The 18,381-nt window shown below is 31.2% G+C and overlaps 1 protein-coding gene and 1 long non-coding RNA gene across 7 annotated transcripts in view; one reads left to right on the forward strand and one right to left on the reverse strand.

Annotated features, from left to right (window-relative positions):
* LOC657535 (uncharacterized protein) overlaps positions 1–8,642 on the forward strand; it is a 65,474-nt gene extending 56,832 nt beyond the window's left edge. For all 6 annotated transcript variants that reach the window (XM_064359781.1, XM_064359780.1, XM_064359784.1 and 3 more), the window contains one exon: positions 7,822–8,642. In XM_064359781.1, the coding sequence (XP_064215851.1) occupies positions 7,822–7,967 (146 nt within the window). In that variant the 3' untranslated portion in view covers positions 7,968–8,642. The remainder of the gene's footprint in view (positions 1–7,821) is intronic.
* Positions 8,643–10,010: 1,368 nt separating this feature from the next.
* Positions 10,011–12,207, reverse strand: LOC107398869 (uncharacterized). Its single transcript, XR_001575599.2, has 2 exons — positions 11,242–12,207; positions 10,011–11,174 (listed from the first exon to the last, which is right to left on the reverse strand). It is a non-coding gene; the product is annotated as an uncharacterized LOC107398869 (long non-coding RNA).
* Positions 12,208–18,381: the final 6,174 nt, after the last annotated feature.

Consider the following 18,381-nt stretch of genomic DNA (forward strand, 5'->3'; position numbering starts at 1 on the left):
TTAGTGAAAAACTTTGATCGCCTCTGTAGCCGGAACCGTTGCCCGGAGCGGCTCCGGGTTTGGTCGAAAAAATAGACAAAATTGAGCGCTATCAGATGGTTTTTTGTTTGTTGCTCTAAGTCTTACAGTTTCCGGGAAAAACGCAAAAAAAGGTTTTCATTTTCACTTTTTTTCAATTTTCAATCGCCAATTACGGCGAAACAATTAGAGATATCGAGAAACCGAAAAATGGAGAACAACCGGAATAAAAAACTCTACAAAATGGCATAGGACTCAAGGCGATATCTCGCAAAAAATTTTTCAATTTTCAAACGCCGATTACGGCCAAACTAAAAGAGCTAGAAGAAAACGGTTTGTTCCATCGTAAAGAGCACATCAAAATCTATAAGATAGAATAGGTTTCATTTGATTTTGAGACACTTTAAAAATTGACCGATTTTAAGGGGGGGGTGTTAACTTTTTTTTAATTTTTTTTATTTTCTCATTTACGGCTAAACTATTTTAAAAAGTGGAACTGTTTTGATCCATACCTATGCAAAATGATCCGGGGAATCGATTGGCATCGAGAAAATTGTCAAATTCCCAATAGTTTTTTAGTTATGAATTTTTTAAAATTTTACCAATTTTTACATTTAGCAGCAATTTGCTCGAAAACTATTAGTCGGAGAACAATAATCTTTTTTGAAAAAAATAGATAATTTAAAGAGCTTTCCAACAATAATACACATCATGGGGTTATCTCTAATAGTTCCGGAGCTATTGCTCGACAAATGTTCCGGGTACCCAAAATCGACAAAAACTGCGACGAAAATTGAAAAAATCAAACATCAAAAAATCGAACATTTGGACTTTTTGTGGACTTTTAACAACTTTTGTGGGTTGTTAAGACATGTAGAAGTCCATAAAAATTTCCTAGAGTTAGTTAAAAAAAATAATTTTTTTTTCACCTCTTGAAGGTACTCAGGAAATTTGAGCAAAAAAATTGAAAATTTTAAATTGCGTAAAAAATTAGTATAATAGAGAAAAAGAGCTGCTGAATCCAATGGAACAAACCGCACTGCTCTACCACTTTTAGTTTTCGAGTTATGAATTTTTTTAATGAATAAAATTTTTCACTATGACAAATGGCTACCCTAAATTTAGGCAAAAAATTTTAAATTTTCAATCCTTGTGAAAAATTGATATAATATGTAAAATGAGCCGTAGAATTCAATCGAACAAACCGCAATGCTCTACGACTTTTAGTTTTCGAGTTATGAATTTTTTTAATGAATAAAATTTTTCACTATGACAAATGGCTACCCTAAATTTAAGCAAAAAATTTTAAATTTTCAATCCTTGTGAAAAATCGATATAATATGTAAAATGAGCCGTAGAATTCAATCGAACAAACCGCAATGCTCTACGACTTTTAGTTTTCGAGTTATGAATTTTTTTAATGAATAAAATTTTTCACTATGACAAATGGCTACCCTAAATTTAGGCAAAAAATTTTAAATTTTCAATCCTTGTGAAAAATTGATATAATATGTAAAATGAGCCGTAGAATTCAATCGAACAAACCGCAATGCTCTACCACTTTTAGTTTTCGAGTTACGAATTTTTTTAATGAATAAAATTTTTCACTATGACAAATGGCTACCCTAAATTTAGGCAAAAAATTTTAAATTTTCAATCCTTGTGAAAAATTGATATAATATGTAAAATGAGCCGTAGAATTCAATCGAACAAACCGCAATGCTCTACGACTTTTAGTTTTCGAGTTATGAATTTTTTTAATGAATAAAATTTTTCACTATGACAAATGGCTACCCTAAATTTAGGCAAAAAATTTTAAATTTTCAATCCTTGTGAAAAATTGATATAATATGTAAAATGAGCCGTAGAATTCAATCGAACAAACCGCAATGCTCTACGACTTTTAGTTTTCGAGTTATGAATTTTTTTAATGAATAAAATTTTTCACTATGACAAATGGCTACCCTAAATTTAGGCAAAAAATTTTAAATTTTCAATCCTTGTGAAAAATCGATATAATATGTAAAATGAGCCGTAGAATTCAATCGAACAAACCGCAATGCTCTACGACTTTTAGTTTTCGAGTTATGAATTTTTTTAATGAATAAAATTTTTCACTATGACAAATGGCTACCCTAAATTTAGGCAAAAAATTTTAAATTTTCAATCCTTGTGAAAAATTGATATAATATGTAAAATGAGCCGTAGAATTCAATCGAACAAACCGCAATGCTCTACCACTTTTAGTTTTCGAGTTACGAATTTTGGTCGAAAAAATAGATAAAATTGAGCGTTATCAGATGGTTTTTTGTTTGTTGCTCTAAGTCCTACAGTTTCCGGGAAAAACGCAAAAAAAGGTTTTCATTTTCACTTTTTTCAATTTTCAATCGCCAATTACGGCGAAACTATTAGAGATATCGAGAAACGGAAAAATGGAGGATAACCGGAATAAAAAACTCTACAAAATGGCATAGGACTCAAGGCGATTTCTCGCAAAAAATTTTTCAATTTTCAAACGCCGATTACGGCCAAACTAAAAGAGCTAGAAGAAAACGGTTTGTTACATCGTAAAGAGCACATCAAAATCTATAAGATAGAATAAGTTTCATTTGATTTTGAGACACTTTAAATATTGACCGATTTTAAGGGGGGGGTGTTAACTTTTTTTAAATTTTTTTTATTTTCTCATTTACGGATAAACTATTCTAAAAAGTGGAACTGTTTCGATCCATACCAATGCAAAATGATCCGGGGAATCGATTGGCATCGAGAAAATTGCTAAATTCTCTATAGTTTTTTATTTATGAATTTTTTAAAATTTTACCAATTTTTACATTTAGCAGCAATTTGCTCGAAAACTATTAGTCGGAGAACAATAATCTTTTTTGAAAAAAATAGATAATTTAAAGAGCTTTCCAACAATAATACACATCATGGGGTTATCTCTAATAGTTCCGGAGCTATTGCTCGACAAATGTTCCGGGTACCCAAAATCGACAAAAACTGCGACGAAAATTGAAAAAATCAAACATCAAAAAATCGAACATTTGGACTTTTTGTGGACTTTTAACAACTTTTGTGGGTTGTTAAGACATGTAGAAGTCCATAAAAATTTCCTAGAGTTAGTTAAAAAAAATATTTTTTTTTTCACCTCTTGAAGGTACTCAGGAAATTTGAGCAAAAAAATTGAAAATTTTAAATTGCGTAAAAAATTAGTATAATAGAGAAAAAGAGCTGCTGAATCCAATGGAACAAACCGCACTGCTCTACCACTTTTAGTTTTCGAGTTATGAATTTTTTTAATGAATAAAATTTTTCACTATGACAAATGGCTACCCTAAATTTAGGCAAAAAATTTTAAATTTTCAATCCTTGTGAAAAATTGATATAATATGTAAAATGAGCCGTAGAATTCAATCGAACAAACCGCAATGCTCTACGACTTTTAGTTTTTTTTTTATGAATTTTTTTAGTGAAAAACTTTGATCGCTTCTGTAGCCGGAACCGTTGCCCGGAGCGGCTCCGGGTTTGGTCGAAAAATTAGACAAAATTGAGCGCTATCAGATGGTTTTTTGTTTGTTGCTCTAAGTCTTACAGTTTCCGGGAAAAACGCAAAAAAAGGTTTTCATTTTCACTTTTTTTCAATTTTCAATCGCCAATTACGGCGAAACAATTAGAGATATCGAGAAACCGAAAAATGGAGAACAACCGGAATAAAAAACTCTACAAAATGGCATAGGACTCAAGGCGATATCTCGCAAAAAATTTTTCAATTTTCAAACGCCGATTACGGCCAAACTAAAAGAGCTAGAAGAAAACGGTTTGTTCCATCGTAAAGAGCACATCAAAATCTATAAGATAGAATAGGTTTCATTTGATTTTGAGACACTTTAAAAATTTACCGATTTTAAGGGGGGGGTGTTAACTTTTTTTTAATTTTTTTTATTTTCTCATTTACGGCTAAACTATTTTAAAAAGTGGAACTGTTTTGATCCATACCTATGCAAAATGATCCGGGGAATCGATTGGCATCGAGAAAATTGTCAAATTCCCAATAGTTTTTTAGTTATGAATTTTTTAAAATTTTACCAATTTTTACATTTAGCAGCAATTTGCTCGAAAACTATTAGTCGGAGAACAATAATCTTTTTTGAAAAAAATAGATAATTTAAAGAGCTTTCCAACAATAATACACATCATGGGGTTATCTCTAATAGTTCCGGAGCTATTGCTCGACAAATGTTCCGGGTACCCAAAATCGACAAAAACTGCGACGAAAATTGAAAAAATCAAACATCAAAAAATCGAACATTTGGACTTTTTGTGGACTTTTAACAACTTTTGTGGGTTGTTAAGACATGTAGAAGTCCATAAAAATTTCCTAGAGTTAGTTAAAAAAAATAATTTTTTTTTCACCTCTTGAAGGTACTCAGGAAATTTGAGCAAAAAAATTGAAAATTTTAAATTGCGTAAAAAATTAGTATAATAGAGAAAAAGAGCTGCTGAATCCAATGGAACAAACCGCACTGCTCTACGACTTTTAGTTTTCGAGTTATGAATTTTTTTAATGAATAAAATTTTTCACTATGACAAATGGCTACCCTAAATTTAGGCAAAAAATTTTAAATTTTTAATTCTTGTGAAAAATCGATATAATATGTAAAATGAGCCGTAGAATTCAATCGAACAAACCGCATTGCTCTACGACTTTTAGTTTTTTTTTTATGAATTTTTTTAGTGAAAAACTTTGATCGCCTCTGTAGCCGGAACCGTTGCCCGGAGCGGCTCCGGGTTTGGTCGAAAAAATAGATAAAATTGAGCGTTATCAGATGGTTTTTTGTTTGTTGCTCTAAGTCTTACAGTTTCCGGGAAAAACGCAAAAAAAGGTTTTCATTTTCACTTTTTTTCAATTTTCAATCGCCAATTACGGCGAAACTATTAGAGATATCGAGAAACCGAAAAATGGAGGATAACCGGAATAAAAAACTCTACAAAATGGCATAGGACTCAAGGCGATATCTCGCAAAAAATTTTTCAATTTTCAAACGCCGATTACGGCCAAACTGAAAGAGCTAGAAGAAAACGGTTTGTTCCATCGTAAAGAGCACATCAAAATCTATAAGATAGAATAGGTTTCATTTGATTTTGAGACACTTTAAAAATTGACCGATTTTAAGGGGGGGGTGTTAACTTTTTTTTAATTTTTTTTATTTTCTCATTTACGGATAAACTATTCTAAAAAGTGGAACTGTTTCGATCCATACCAATGCAAAATGATCCGGGGAATCGATTGGCATCGAGAACATTGCTAAATTCTCAATAGTTTTTTATTTATGAATTTTTTAAAATTTTACCAAATTTTGCATTTGTCTCCAATTTGCTCGAAAACTATTAGTCGGAGAACAATAATCTTTTTTGAAAAAAATAGATAATTTAAAGAGCTTTCCAACGATAATACACATCATGGGGTTATCTCTAATAGTTCCGGAGCTATTGCTCGACAAATGTTCCGGGTACCCAAAACCCACAAAAACTGCGACGAAAATTGAAAAAATTAAACATCAAAAAATCGAACATTTTGTGGACTTTTAAGAACTTTTGTGGGTTGTTAAGACATGTAGAAGTCCATAAAAATTTCCTAGAGTTAGTTAAAAAAAATAATTTTTTTTTCACCTCTTGAAGGTACTCAGGAAATTTGAGCAAAAAAATTGAAAATTTTAAATTGCGTAAAAAATTAGTATAATAGAGAAAAAAAGCCGCTGAATCCAATGGAACAAACCGCAATGCTCTACGACTTTTAGTTTTCGAGTTATGAATTTTTTTAATGAATAAAATTTTTCACTATGACAAATGGCTACCCTAAATTTAGGCAAAAAATTTTAAATTTTTAATCCTTGTGAAAAATTGATACAATATGTAAAATGAGCCGTAGAATTCAATCGAACAAACCGCAATGCTCTACGACTTTTAGTTTTTTTTTTATGAATTTTTTTAGTGAAAAACTTTGATCGCCTCTGTAGCCGGAACCGTTGCCCGGAGCGGCTCCGGGTTTGGTCGAAAAAATAGATAAAATTGAGCGTTATCAGATGGTTTTTTGTTTGTTGCTCTAAGTCCTACAGTTTCCGGGAAAAACGCAAAAAAAGGTTTTCATTTTCACTTTTTTCAATTTTCAATCGCCAATTACGGCGAAACTATTAGAGATATCGAGAAACGGAAAAATGGAGGATAACCGGAATAAAAAACTCTACAAAATGGCATAGGACTCAAGGCGATTTCTCGCAAAAAATTTTTCAATTTTCAAACGCCGATTACGGCCAAACTAAAAGAGCTAGAAGAAAACGGTTTGTTACATCGTAAAGAGCACATCAAAATCTATAAGATAGAATAAGTTTCATTTGATTTTGAGACACTTTAAATATTGACCGATTTTAAGGGGGGGGTGTTAACTTTTTTTAAATTTTTTTTATTTTCTCATTTACGGATAAACTATTCTAAAAAGTGGAACTGTTTCGATCCATACCAATGCAAAATGATCCGGGGAATCGATTGGCATCGAGAAAATTGCTAAATTCTCTATAGTTTTTTATTTATGAATTTTTTAAAATTTTACCAATTTTTACATTTAGCAGCAATTTGCTCGAAAACTATTCGTCGGAGAACAATAATCTTTTTTGAAAAAAATAGATAATTTAAAGAGCTTTCCAACAATAATACACATCATGGGGTTATCTCTAATAGTTCCGGAGCTATTGCTCGACAAATGTTCCGGGTACCCAAAATCGACAAAAACTGCGACGAAAATTGAAAAAATCAAACATCAAAAAATCGAACATTTGGACTTTTTGTGGACTTTTAACAACTTTTGTGGGTTGTTAAGACATGTAGAAGTCCATAAAAATTTCCTAGAGTTAGTTAAAAAAAATATTTTTTTTTTCACCTCTTGAAGGTACTCAGGAAATTTGAGCAAAAAAATTGAAAATTTTAAATTGCGTAAAAAAATAGTATAACAGAGAAAAAAAGCTGCTGAATCCAATGGAACAAACCGCACTGCTCTACGACTTTTAGTTTTTGAGTTATGAATTTTTTTGTTGAATAAAATTTTCTACTATAAAAAATATCTATCTTAATTTTTAGCAAAAAACTTTAAAACTTTACATCTCGTTAAATGGCGGTATAATACAGAAAATGAGATGTAGAATTCAATGGAACAAATAGTTTTGCACTACGACCTTTAGTTTTCGAGTTCTGAATTTTTTATTAAATAACCCGGCGCATCCACCATTTTTCAAGTAGAAATTTTTTTTAGATTAGTTCTCGATTAAGCTAGTGTTGTAAAAATGGTGGAGTAGTACGTGAAATGACCCATAGAATTTAATAGAACAATCCGTTTCCCGCTAAGACTTTTAGTTTCTGAGTTATGTTTTTTTTTAGTAAACAATTAAAAATGCTTCTGAAGCTGAAACTGTTGCCCGGAGCGGCTCCGGGTTTTGATGAGAAAATAGATAATTTTATGCGCAATCTGATGCCAGTTTTGGTTTTTATTCTATCTTATAGTTTCCGAAAAAAACGCCATGAATATGTTGAGATTTTTAGTCAATAGTAAGAAAAAATACCCTTACTTTATTTTTAACGCCTCACTTATTGACAATAAATAAATAAAGTTTAAATGTACTTAAAATGTATTTAAATGAGGCGCATTTTAAACGCTTATAAAGATTTGTTGATACATTAATAAAATTTTTAACTATTTTCAGTTTGTCCTCACGCTGATGTTATAATGTTGATATGTTTTTGTGAATGCAGGTGACCTTACATTGCCGCTTCCGAGTGTGGTGGTCGCTCAACATCAAGACAAAGTAATTTCCGGCCGTTGGCACCCATCTGAATTTTCGTTTTTGTCGACTTCTGCTGATAAAACCGCAACGCTTTGGGCGTTACCGCCAATGTAGATTTTTTTAAGATGTTTATAAGTCTGAATTAACCAATACTCATTATTTATGGCTGCACATTACTTTAACACTAAAGGTGAAACAAATCATAACATCTGATTATTTTGTAGTATTGTACGTCTTTTTGTCTAACTTCCATTTCTAGCTGCCATCGTAGAAATTGTTGTATAAATCGTTTAAAGACACTAGAAGTAGATGTTAGTCAAGGGAGTCAAGCGATTTTTTTAATGTTAAGAATTTGTAATCGAGAATAAAACAGGCTTTCAGTTTTATCTTATTGACTGACATAATTTATATGTAGACACAGTTTGTTAGTAATTTTAATTGATGTAACGTGTCACGTTAAGTTTGTAGAAACTTGTTAAGTTTAACTGGAAGTTAATCTTCCAGTTTAGTGTTAACATCTTCAGTTCTAGTGACTTTGAGAGTGCACAACTTTTGGCTTAAGTGTGCTCGGCATGTTTGCATTGTTGTGTTTAGTTATAAATTATTGAAATTTAACAATGAATTAATGTACATACTAACTTTTAAAGCTTTGTATAAAATTATTGTAAAACGCAGTATTTATGTTATATCATGTAATATTTAAAACACAAAATCATATTGTTTTTTAAATTGTATATCTTCTATGTGACTTGTTAATTTCACAAATTAATAAAAAAATCTAATGTTTAATTCTTTGTTTTCATTTACCTCTTTCTAAAATAATTTTGCTAAATTTAAATAATGAATTTCGTATCAGGATCACAGGAACGCAAAGAGGTCAAAACTTCTCAAGACCTCTTTGCGTTTCTGTGATCCTGATAAGAAATCCATTTTTAAAATTTTGCAAAATTGTTTCACTTCACCTAAATTTTCTCGCACTTTTAATAAGTGAAAGAAAATTAGGTGAAATTCTGCAAGATTTTAAAAATGGATTTCGTATCAGGATCACAGGAACGCAAAGAGGTCAAAACTTCTCAAAACCTCTTTGCGTTTCTGTGATCCTGATACGAAATCCATTTTTAAAATTTTGCAAAATCGTTTCACTTCACCTAAATTTTCTCGCACTTTTAATAAGTGAAAGAAAATTAGGTGAAATTCTGCAAAAATTTTAAAAGTGGATTTCGTATCAGGATCACAGGAACGCAAAGAGGTCAAAACTTCTCAAGACCTCTTTGCGTTTCTGCGATCCTGATAAGAAATCCATTTTTAAAATTTTGCAAAATTGTTTCACTTCACCTAAATTTTCTCGCACTTTTAATAAGTGAAAGAAAATTAGGTGAAATTCTGCAAAAATTTTAAAAGTGGATTTCGTATCAGGATCACAGGAACGCAAAGAGGTCAAAACTTCTCAAGACCTCTTTGCGTTTCTGCGATCCTGATAAGAAATCCATTTTTAAAATTTTGCAAAATTGTTTCACTTCACCTAAATTTTCTCGCACTTTTAATAAGTGAAAGAAAATTAGGTGAAATTCTGCAAAATTTTAAAAATGGATTTCGTATCAGGATCATAGGAACGCAAAGAGGTCACGAAATTTTTAGCGGTGTTTGCATGCAACCAGTTATACACATGCGTGTATTTTGAGTTATATATTTTTTCTCATTACCCTTTTGCGTTCCTGTGATCCTGATACGAAATCCATTTTTAAAATTTTGCAAAATTGTTTCACTTCACCTAAATTTTCTCGCACTTTTATAAGTGAAAGAAAATTAGGTGAAATTCTGCAAAATTTTAAAAATGGATTTCGTACCAGGATCACAGAAACGCAAAGAGGTCTTTGACTTTTTTACCTCTTTGCGTTCCTGTGATCCTGATACGAAATCCATTTTTAAAATTTGACAAAATTGTTTCACTTCAACTAAAATTTTGTCGCACTCTTAAAATTTTTTATAAAAATTGAAGAAAATCTGCAATTCACAAAATGCGAAATATCTCCGTTCCTGTAGGAGATAGAGGGGTGGTTCTGCCCTTTTGAAAACCCTACCGCCCCGTAGTACTTTTCCTGTGGTCAGAGAATTCTTAGATAAGGTTGTTTATGAAGGAGAATAAGCAGATACAACACTTTTTAACATTTTATTAAAAATAAAATAAACGAGTACCTACATAATATCTAGCAACTATAGACAAAAACTATTTCGGAAAAATTACATCTTCACTTTGACTAAACCTCTATAGCAAACATGCGTTATATTAGTCTCTGAAATAACATACTGCCCTTCTTAAAGGCTCCTCTTCCTAATTAGAACAACGGATTACTGGACATAATACGTATCTTCACTGTTATTACTCATTTTGCGTTGGATTTTGCTCATTTTACACATACTCTACTCGTATTAGTCATTCCGATTCTGAGTTGGTTTTCTCGCGTTCCTCTCGAGTATATCCTCCAGCGTCTCCTTGGGACCCACTCCCCTTCTTCAACAGTTTGAGCAAAGCTTTGAATTTCTGCACAAAAAATCAATTCAAATCTAAACCAGGCCTACAAATTTTAATCTCACATCTACCAAGGTATAACCACCCATCTTATCTTATTGTAGGCAACCAATTATACGGAACTTTTGTTTACAGCTGGCGCTAACAATGTTATATGTCAGAATGCAGATGCCGCTAAATTTACAGATTACTATAATTTAAAATTAAAACTAACGCGAGTAGATGGCACGTAAAACATTACAGAACACTGTAGACTTGCACATAAAAACTTGACGTCTAGATGGCACTCACAATATTACAGATTACTATAAATTTGTACTCAAGCCGACATTTTGTCAACTACTTTAATGCTTATTGTGTAGATGGCGCACTTACATTAATTTTTCAATTTTTTTCCTTTTAAAAAAATTTCTTAACTGCCATACCAATTTGCGTTTCTTTGATTGTAGTAAATACAACGTCCCTTTTCGTTTTCATAACTTGGTGCCATTCTAAAGCCCCTTTTGTCTAGCACTCCACCGACGCTGAAGGTTAGAGTCAAGCTCACGCCGTAAGCTCATGTCATTCCGGGTACAAATCCCACTGTTTACCTTCTGGATGTGATTTTTCTAAAGTGTCATCCTTCTGCGCTTCTTGGGTTAAAAAATTGTTGATAAAAGTCATCATTTACGTTCTAAATCTCTTGTCTAGTCCGCAAATGTCTGCTCACGAGAATTCCCCCAAAAGCTGCGAAACTTTGGTGCTTAGTTATTTCCTTCAAAGATTCGGATACCACCCCATACATGACCCCACTAAAGAATACAACAAAGCGGCTTTAGAGAAAAATTCGGTTATCAGTGCCGGAATAGTTCATTATACATTTTTCAGTCTCATCAACATTCGGACAAATTGGCCTTACTCCATATCCAATTTTGGTGCTGCATTCAAGCCCTCGACTGCCAAAATAATCAAAAATATTAAACATGACCAGGCATCCCGAACTGATATAGCCAAATCGAGCCCTCACTGAATTAGGTTTTACTGATGATGCGGATAGATGGCCTTAGTGTTTTACGGGAAAAAGAAATCCTATTGGCGGATTTAAAATTTCAGATTATTGAAGAAAAACGTGGTGCCGATGCGCGGCTGACAAGTAAAAATTTCACAAACGTCACAAATTTCACAAATTTGAGTTTTATGAAATTATTGGTTTGTGAAATAAATAAATACGACACAGCAATAAAATACACCTACCTTCATATCGCTTCCACGTTGGCTACCGTTTGTAGCATTAAAAAAAATAATAATAAAAATGAAACCAAAAAAAATGTTTATTTGCATTAAATTTTGAGCAAGCCACTTTCATTCATTGAAATAAAAGGCAAAATTTCGTGGCAATAAATTATTTGAGTGTTTTATTTTATTTATAGTTACTGTATTTAAAATGTGTCACTCAAAATATCACTTTTCAATACCGCATTTAAAGATTTTACTTGCAATTAAGTTTTATGAAATTATTGGTTTGTGAAATAAATAAATACGACACAGCAATAAAATACACCTACCTTCATATCGCTTCCACGTTGGCTACCGTTTGTAGCATTAAAAAAAATTAAAAACAACACCAATAAAAAATCTTTATTTGCATGAAAATTACAACAAGCGACATAATTTTACGGCTGTAAAAAACAGTCAACAATGTTATATTTAAGGATTGCTCTAATTGGTCAAATTAGTCAATAACTAATTTGTCCGGCAAGAACCACGTGGAGGTTTAGAGCATTCTTGCCAGGAAAAATGGATATAAGGATGAGGTAAACAATGATTATTTCAAATGAAGGGAATAAATGAATTATTGGTTTGTGAAATGAAAAAATAGTACACAAAAATCAAAGCTTTTTCACTTGGCGTTAAATAAATGCTCTTACCTTTATACTGCATCTGCTACCATTTGTAGCAAAACCTAAAAAATAAATTAAAAACACAACCAACAAAAAAATTAATTTGTAGGAAAGTTACAACAAGCGACTTTAATAAATATTATACAGAATAAAAAATACACAATACGGTATAATATATGGCACACAAGCTATTAAATCAACACATCACAAGATAAAATGCAAAAAAATGCACCTACCTTCATATGGCTTCTGCGTTGGCTACTGTTTGTAGCAAGACATTTAAAAAATTAAAACAACACCAATAAAAATCTTTATTTGCATGAAAGTTACAAAAAGCAACGTTTGTCAATATTAAACAAAATAAAAAATACACAATACGTTTCAATTTGTGGCAATTAAAATTCAAATCAAATTCAATACCTCAGTAAATAAATGCACTTACCTTCATATCGCTTCCACGTTGGCTACCGTTTGTAGCATTAAAAAAAATAATAATGAAAATAAAACCAAAAAAAAATGTTTATTTGCATTAAATTTTGAGCAAGCCACTTTCATTCATTGAAATTAAAGGCAAAATTTCGTGGCAATAAATTATTTGAGTGGTTTATTTTATTTATAGTTACTGTATTTAAAATGTGTCACTCAAAATATCACTTTTCAATACCGCATTTAAAGATTTTAATTGCAATTAAGTTTTATGAAATTATTGGTTTGTGAAATAAATAAATACGACATAGCAATAAAATACACCTACCTTCATATCGCTTCCACGTTGGCTACCGTTTGTAGCATTAAAAAAAATAATAATAAAAATGAAACCGAAAAAAAATGTTTGCTTTAAATTTTGAGCAAGTGACTTTACTTTCATCGAATGAAATTAACGACAAAATCAGTACGCGACGATAAATTATTTGAGTGTTTGATTTTAAACGTGTCACTCAATTTATAACTTTTCAACACCGCATTTAGAGCCGGTGTACACAACATTGTAATTGCAATTAAATTTTGAGGAATTATTGGTTTGTGAAATAAACAAATACGACACAAAAATAAAATGGACGTACCTGCATATCGCTTCCACGTTGGCTACCGTTTGTAGCATTTAAAAAAATTAAAAACAACACCAATAAAAATCTTTATTTGCAGAAAAATTACAACAAGAGACATAATTTTACAGCTGTAAAAAACAATCAGCAATACTTATTACATTTTAAGGATTGCTCTAATTGGTCAAATTAGTTAATAACTAATTAGTTAATATCTAATTTGTCCAGCAAGAACCACGTGGAGGTTTAGAGCATTCTTGCCAGGAAAAAAGGAAATAAGGATGAGGTAAACAATGATTATTAGAAAATAAAAGGGAATAAAGGAATTATTGGTTTGTGATATAAAAAATACAACACAAATATAATACAATGCACCTAACTTTATATAGCTTCTGCGTTGGCTACTGTTTGTAGCAAAACATAAAAAAAATAAAAACAACACCATTAAAAAATCTTTATTTGCATAAAAGTTACAACAAGCGACTTTTGTCAATATTAAACAAAATAAAGAATACACAATACGTTTCAATATATAATGGCACTCAAATCATTAATTTCAACACCTCAGTAGATAAATGCACCTACCTTCATATCGCTTCCACGTTGGCTACCGTTTGTAGCATTAAAAACAATAATAATAAAAATGAAACCGAAAAAAAATGTTTGCTTTAAATTTTGAGCAAGTGACTTTACTTTCATCGAATGAAATTAACGACAAAATCAGTACGCGACGATAAATTATTTGAGTGTTTGATTTTAAACGTGTCACTCAATTTATGACTTTTCAACACCGCATTTAGAGCCGGTGTACAAAACATTGTAATTGCAATTAAATTTTGAGGAATTATTGGTTTGTGAAATAAACAAATACGACACAAAAATAAAATGGACGTACCTGCATATCGCTTCCACGTTGGCTACCGTTTGTAGCATAAATAAAAATAATAACAAAAATGAAACCAAAAAAAATGTTTGCTTTAAATTTTGAGCAAGTGACTTTACTTTCATCGAATGAAATTAACGACAAAATCAGTACGCGACGATAAATTATTTGAGTGTTTGATTTTAAACGTGTCACTCAATTTATGACTTTTCAACACCGCATTTAGAGCCGGTGTACAAAACATTGTAATTGCAATTAAATTTTGAGGAATTATTGGTTTGTGAAATAAACAAATACGACACAAAAATAAAATGGACGTACCTGCATATCGCTTCCACGTTGGCTACCGTTTGTAGCATTAAAAACAATAATAATAAAAATGAAACCGAAAAAAAAATGTTTGCTTTAAATTTTGAGCAAGTGACTTTACTTTCATCGAATGAAATTAACGACAAAATCAGTACGCGACGATAAATTATTTGAGTGTTTGATTTTAAACGTGTCACTCAATTTATCACTTTTCAACACCGCATTTAAAGCCGGTGTACACAACATTGTAATTGCAATTAAATTTTGAGGAATTATTGGTTTGTGAAATAAACAAATACGACACAAAAATAAAATGGACGTACCTGCATATCGCTTCCACGTTGGCTACCGTTTGTAGCATAAATAAAAATAATAACAAAAATGAAACCGAAAAAAATGTTTGCTTTAAATTTTGAGCAAGTGACTTTACTTTCATCGAATGAAATTAACGACAAAATCAGTACGCGACGATAAATTATTTGAGTGTTTGATTTTAAACGTGTCACTCAATTTATCACTTTTCAACACCGCATTTAGAGCCGGTGTACAAAACATTGTAATTGCAATTAAATTTTGAGGAATTATTGGTTTGTGAAATAAACAAATACGACACAAAAATAAAATGGACGTACCTGCATATCGCTTCCACGTTGGCTACCGTTTGTAGCATAAATAAAAATAATAACAAAAATGAAACCGAAAAAAATGTTTGCTTTAAATTTTGAGCAAGTGACTTTACTTTCATCGAATGAAATTAACGACAAAATCAGTACGCGACGATAAATTATTTGAGTGTTTGATTTTAAACGTGTCACTCAATTTATCACTTTTCAACACCGCATTTAGAGCCGGTGTACAAAACATTGTAATTGCAATTAAATTTTGAGGAATTATTGGTTTGTGAAATAAACAAATACGACACAAAAATAAAATGGACGTACCTGCATATCGCTTCCACGTTGGCTACCGTTTGTAGCATTAAAAACAATAATAATAAAAATGAACCCGAAAAAAAATGTTTGCTTTAAATTTTGAGCAAGTGACTTTACTTTCATCGAATGAAATTAACGACAAAATCAGTACGCGACGATAAATTATTTGAGTGTTTGATTTTAAACGTGTCACTCAATTTATCACTTTTCAACACCGCATTTAGAGCCGGTGTACACAACATTGTAATTGCAATTAAATTTTAAGGAATTATTGGTTTGTGAAATAAAAAGACAACAACACAAAAATAAAATGGACGTACCTGCATATCGCTTCCACGTTGGCTACCGTTTGTAGCATAAATAAAAATAATAACAAAAATGAAACCGAAAAAAATGTTTGCTTTAAATTTTGAGCAAGTGACTTTACTTTCATCGAATGAAATTAACGACAAAATCAGTACGCGACGATAAATTATTTGAGTGTTTGATTTTAAACGTGTCACTCAATTTATCACTTTTCAACACCGCATTTAAAGCCGGTGTACACAACATTGTAATTGCAATTAAATTTTAAGGAATTATTGGTTTGTGAAATAAAAAGACAACAACACAAAAATAAAATGGACGTACCTGCATATCGCTTCCACGTTGGCTACCGTTTGTAGCATTAAAAACAATAATAATAAAAATGAAACCGAAAAAAAAATGTTTGCTTTAAATTTTGAGCAAGTGACTTTACTTTCATCGAATGAAATTAACGACAAAATCAGTACGCGACGATAAATTATTTGAGTGTTTGATTTTAAACGTGTCACTCAATTTATCACTTTTCAACACCGCATTTAGAGCCGGTGTACACAACATTGTAATTGCAATTAAATTTTAAGGAATTATTGGTTTGTGAAATAAAAAGACAACAACACAAAAATAAAATGGACGTACCTGCATATCGCTTCCACGTTGGCTACCGTTTGTAGCATAAATAAAAATAATAACAAAAATGAACCCGAAAAAAAATGTTTGCATTAAATTTTGAGCAAGTGACTTTACTTTCATCGAATGAAATTAACGACAAAATCAGTACGCGACGATAAATTATTTGAGTGTTTGATTTTAAACGTGTCACTCAATTTATGACTTTTCAACACCGCATTTAGAGCCGGTGTACAAAACATTGTAATTGCAATTAAATTTTGAGGAATTATTGGTTTGTGAAATAAACAAATACGACACAAAAATAAAATGGACGTACCTGCATATCGCTTCCACGTTGGCTACCGTTTGTAGCATAAATAAAAATAATAACAAAAATGAACCCGAAAAAAAATGTTTGCATTAAATTTTGAGCAAGTGACTTTACTTTCATCGAATGAAATTAACGACAAAATCAGTACGCGACGATAAATTATTTGAGTGTTTGATTTTAAACGTGTCACTCAATTTATCACTTTTCAACACCGCATTTAGAGCCGGTGTACACAACATTGTAATTGCAATTAAATTTTAAGGAATTATTGGTTTGTGAAATAAAAAGACAACAACACAAAAATAAAATGGACGTACCTGCATATCGCTTCCACGTTGGCTACCGTTTGTAGCATAAATAAAAATAATAACAAAAATGAAACCGAAAAAAATGTTTGCTTTAAATTTTGAGCAAGTGACTTTACTTTCATCGAATGAAATTAACGACAAAATCAGTACGCGACGATAAATTATTTGAGTGTTTGATTTTAAACGTGTCACTCAATTTATGACTTTTCAACACCGCATTTAGAGCCGGTGTACAAAACATTGTAATTGCAATTAAATTTTGAGGAATTATTGGTTTGTGAAATAAACAAATACGACACAAAAATAAAATGGACGTACCTGCATATCGCTTCCACGTTGGCTACCGTTTGTAGCATAAATAAAAATAATAACAAAAATGAAACCGAAAAAAATGTTTGCTTTAAATTTTGAGCAAGTGACTTTACTTTCATCGAATGAAATTAACGACAAAATCAGTACGCGACGATAAATTATTTGAGTGTTTGATTTTAAACGTGTCACTCAATTTATCACTTTTCAACACCGCATTTAGAGCCGGTGTACACAACATTGTAATTGCAATTAAATTTTAAGGAATTATTGGTTTGTGAAATAAAAAGACAACAACACAAAAATAAAATGGACGTACCTGCATATCGCTTCCACGTTGGCTACCGTTTGTAGCATAAATAAAAATAATAACAAAAATGAAACCGAAAAAAATGTTTGCTTTAAATTTTGAGCAAGTGACTTTACTTTCATCGAATGAAATTAACGACAAAATCAGTACGCGACGATAAATTATTTGAGTGTTTGATTTTAAACGTGTCACTCAATTTATCACTTTTCAACACCGCATTTAGAGCCGGTGTACAAAACATTGTAATTGCAATTAAATTTTGAGGAATTATTGGTTTGTGAAATAAACAAATACGACACAAAAATAAAATGGACGTACCTGCATATCGCTTCCACGTTGGCTACCGTTTGTAGCATAAATAAAAATAATAACAAAAATGAAACCGAAAAAAATGTTTGCATTAAATTTTGAGCAAATGACTTTACTTTCATCGAATGAAATTAACGACAAAATCAGTACGCGACGATAAATTATTTGAGTGTTTGATTTTAAACGTGTCACTCAATTTATCACTTTTCAACACCGCATTTAGAGCCGGTGTACAAAACATTGTAATTGCAATTAAATTTTGAGGAATTATTGGTTTGTGAAATAAACAAATACGACACAAAAATAAAATGGACGTACCTGCATATCGCTTCCACGTTGGCTACCGTTTGTAGCATAAATAAAAATAATAACAAAAATGAAACCGAAAAAAATGTTTGCTTTAAATTTTGAGCAAGTGACTTTACTTTCATCGAATGAAATTAACGACAAAATCAGTACGCGACGA

The sequence above is a fragment of the Tribolium castaneum genome, chromosome 1 (genome assembly GCF_031307605.1).
Source record: "Tribolium castaneum strain GA2 chromosome 1, icTriCast1.1, whole genome shotgun sequence".
Lineage (NCBI taxonomy): Eukaryota > Metazoa > Arthropoda > Insecta > Coleoptera > Tenebrionidae > Tribolium > Tribolium castaneum.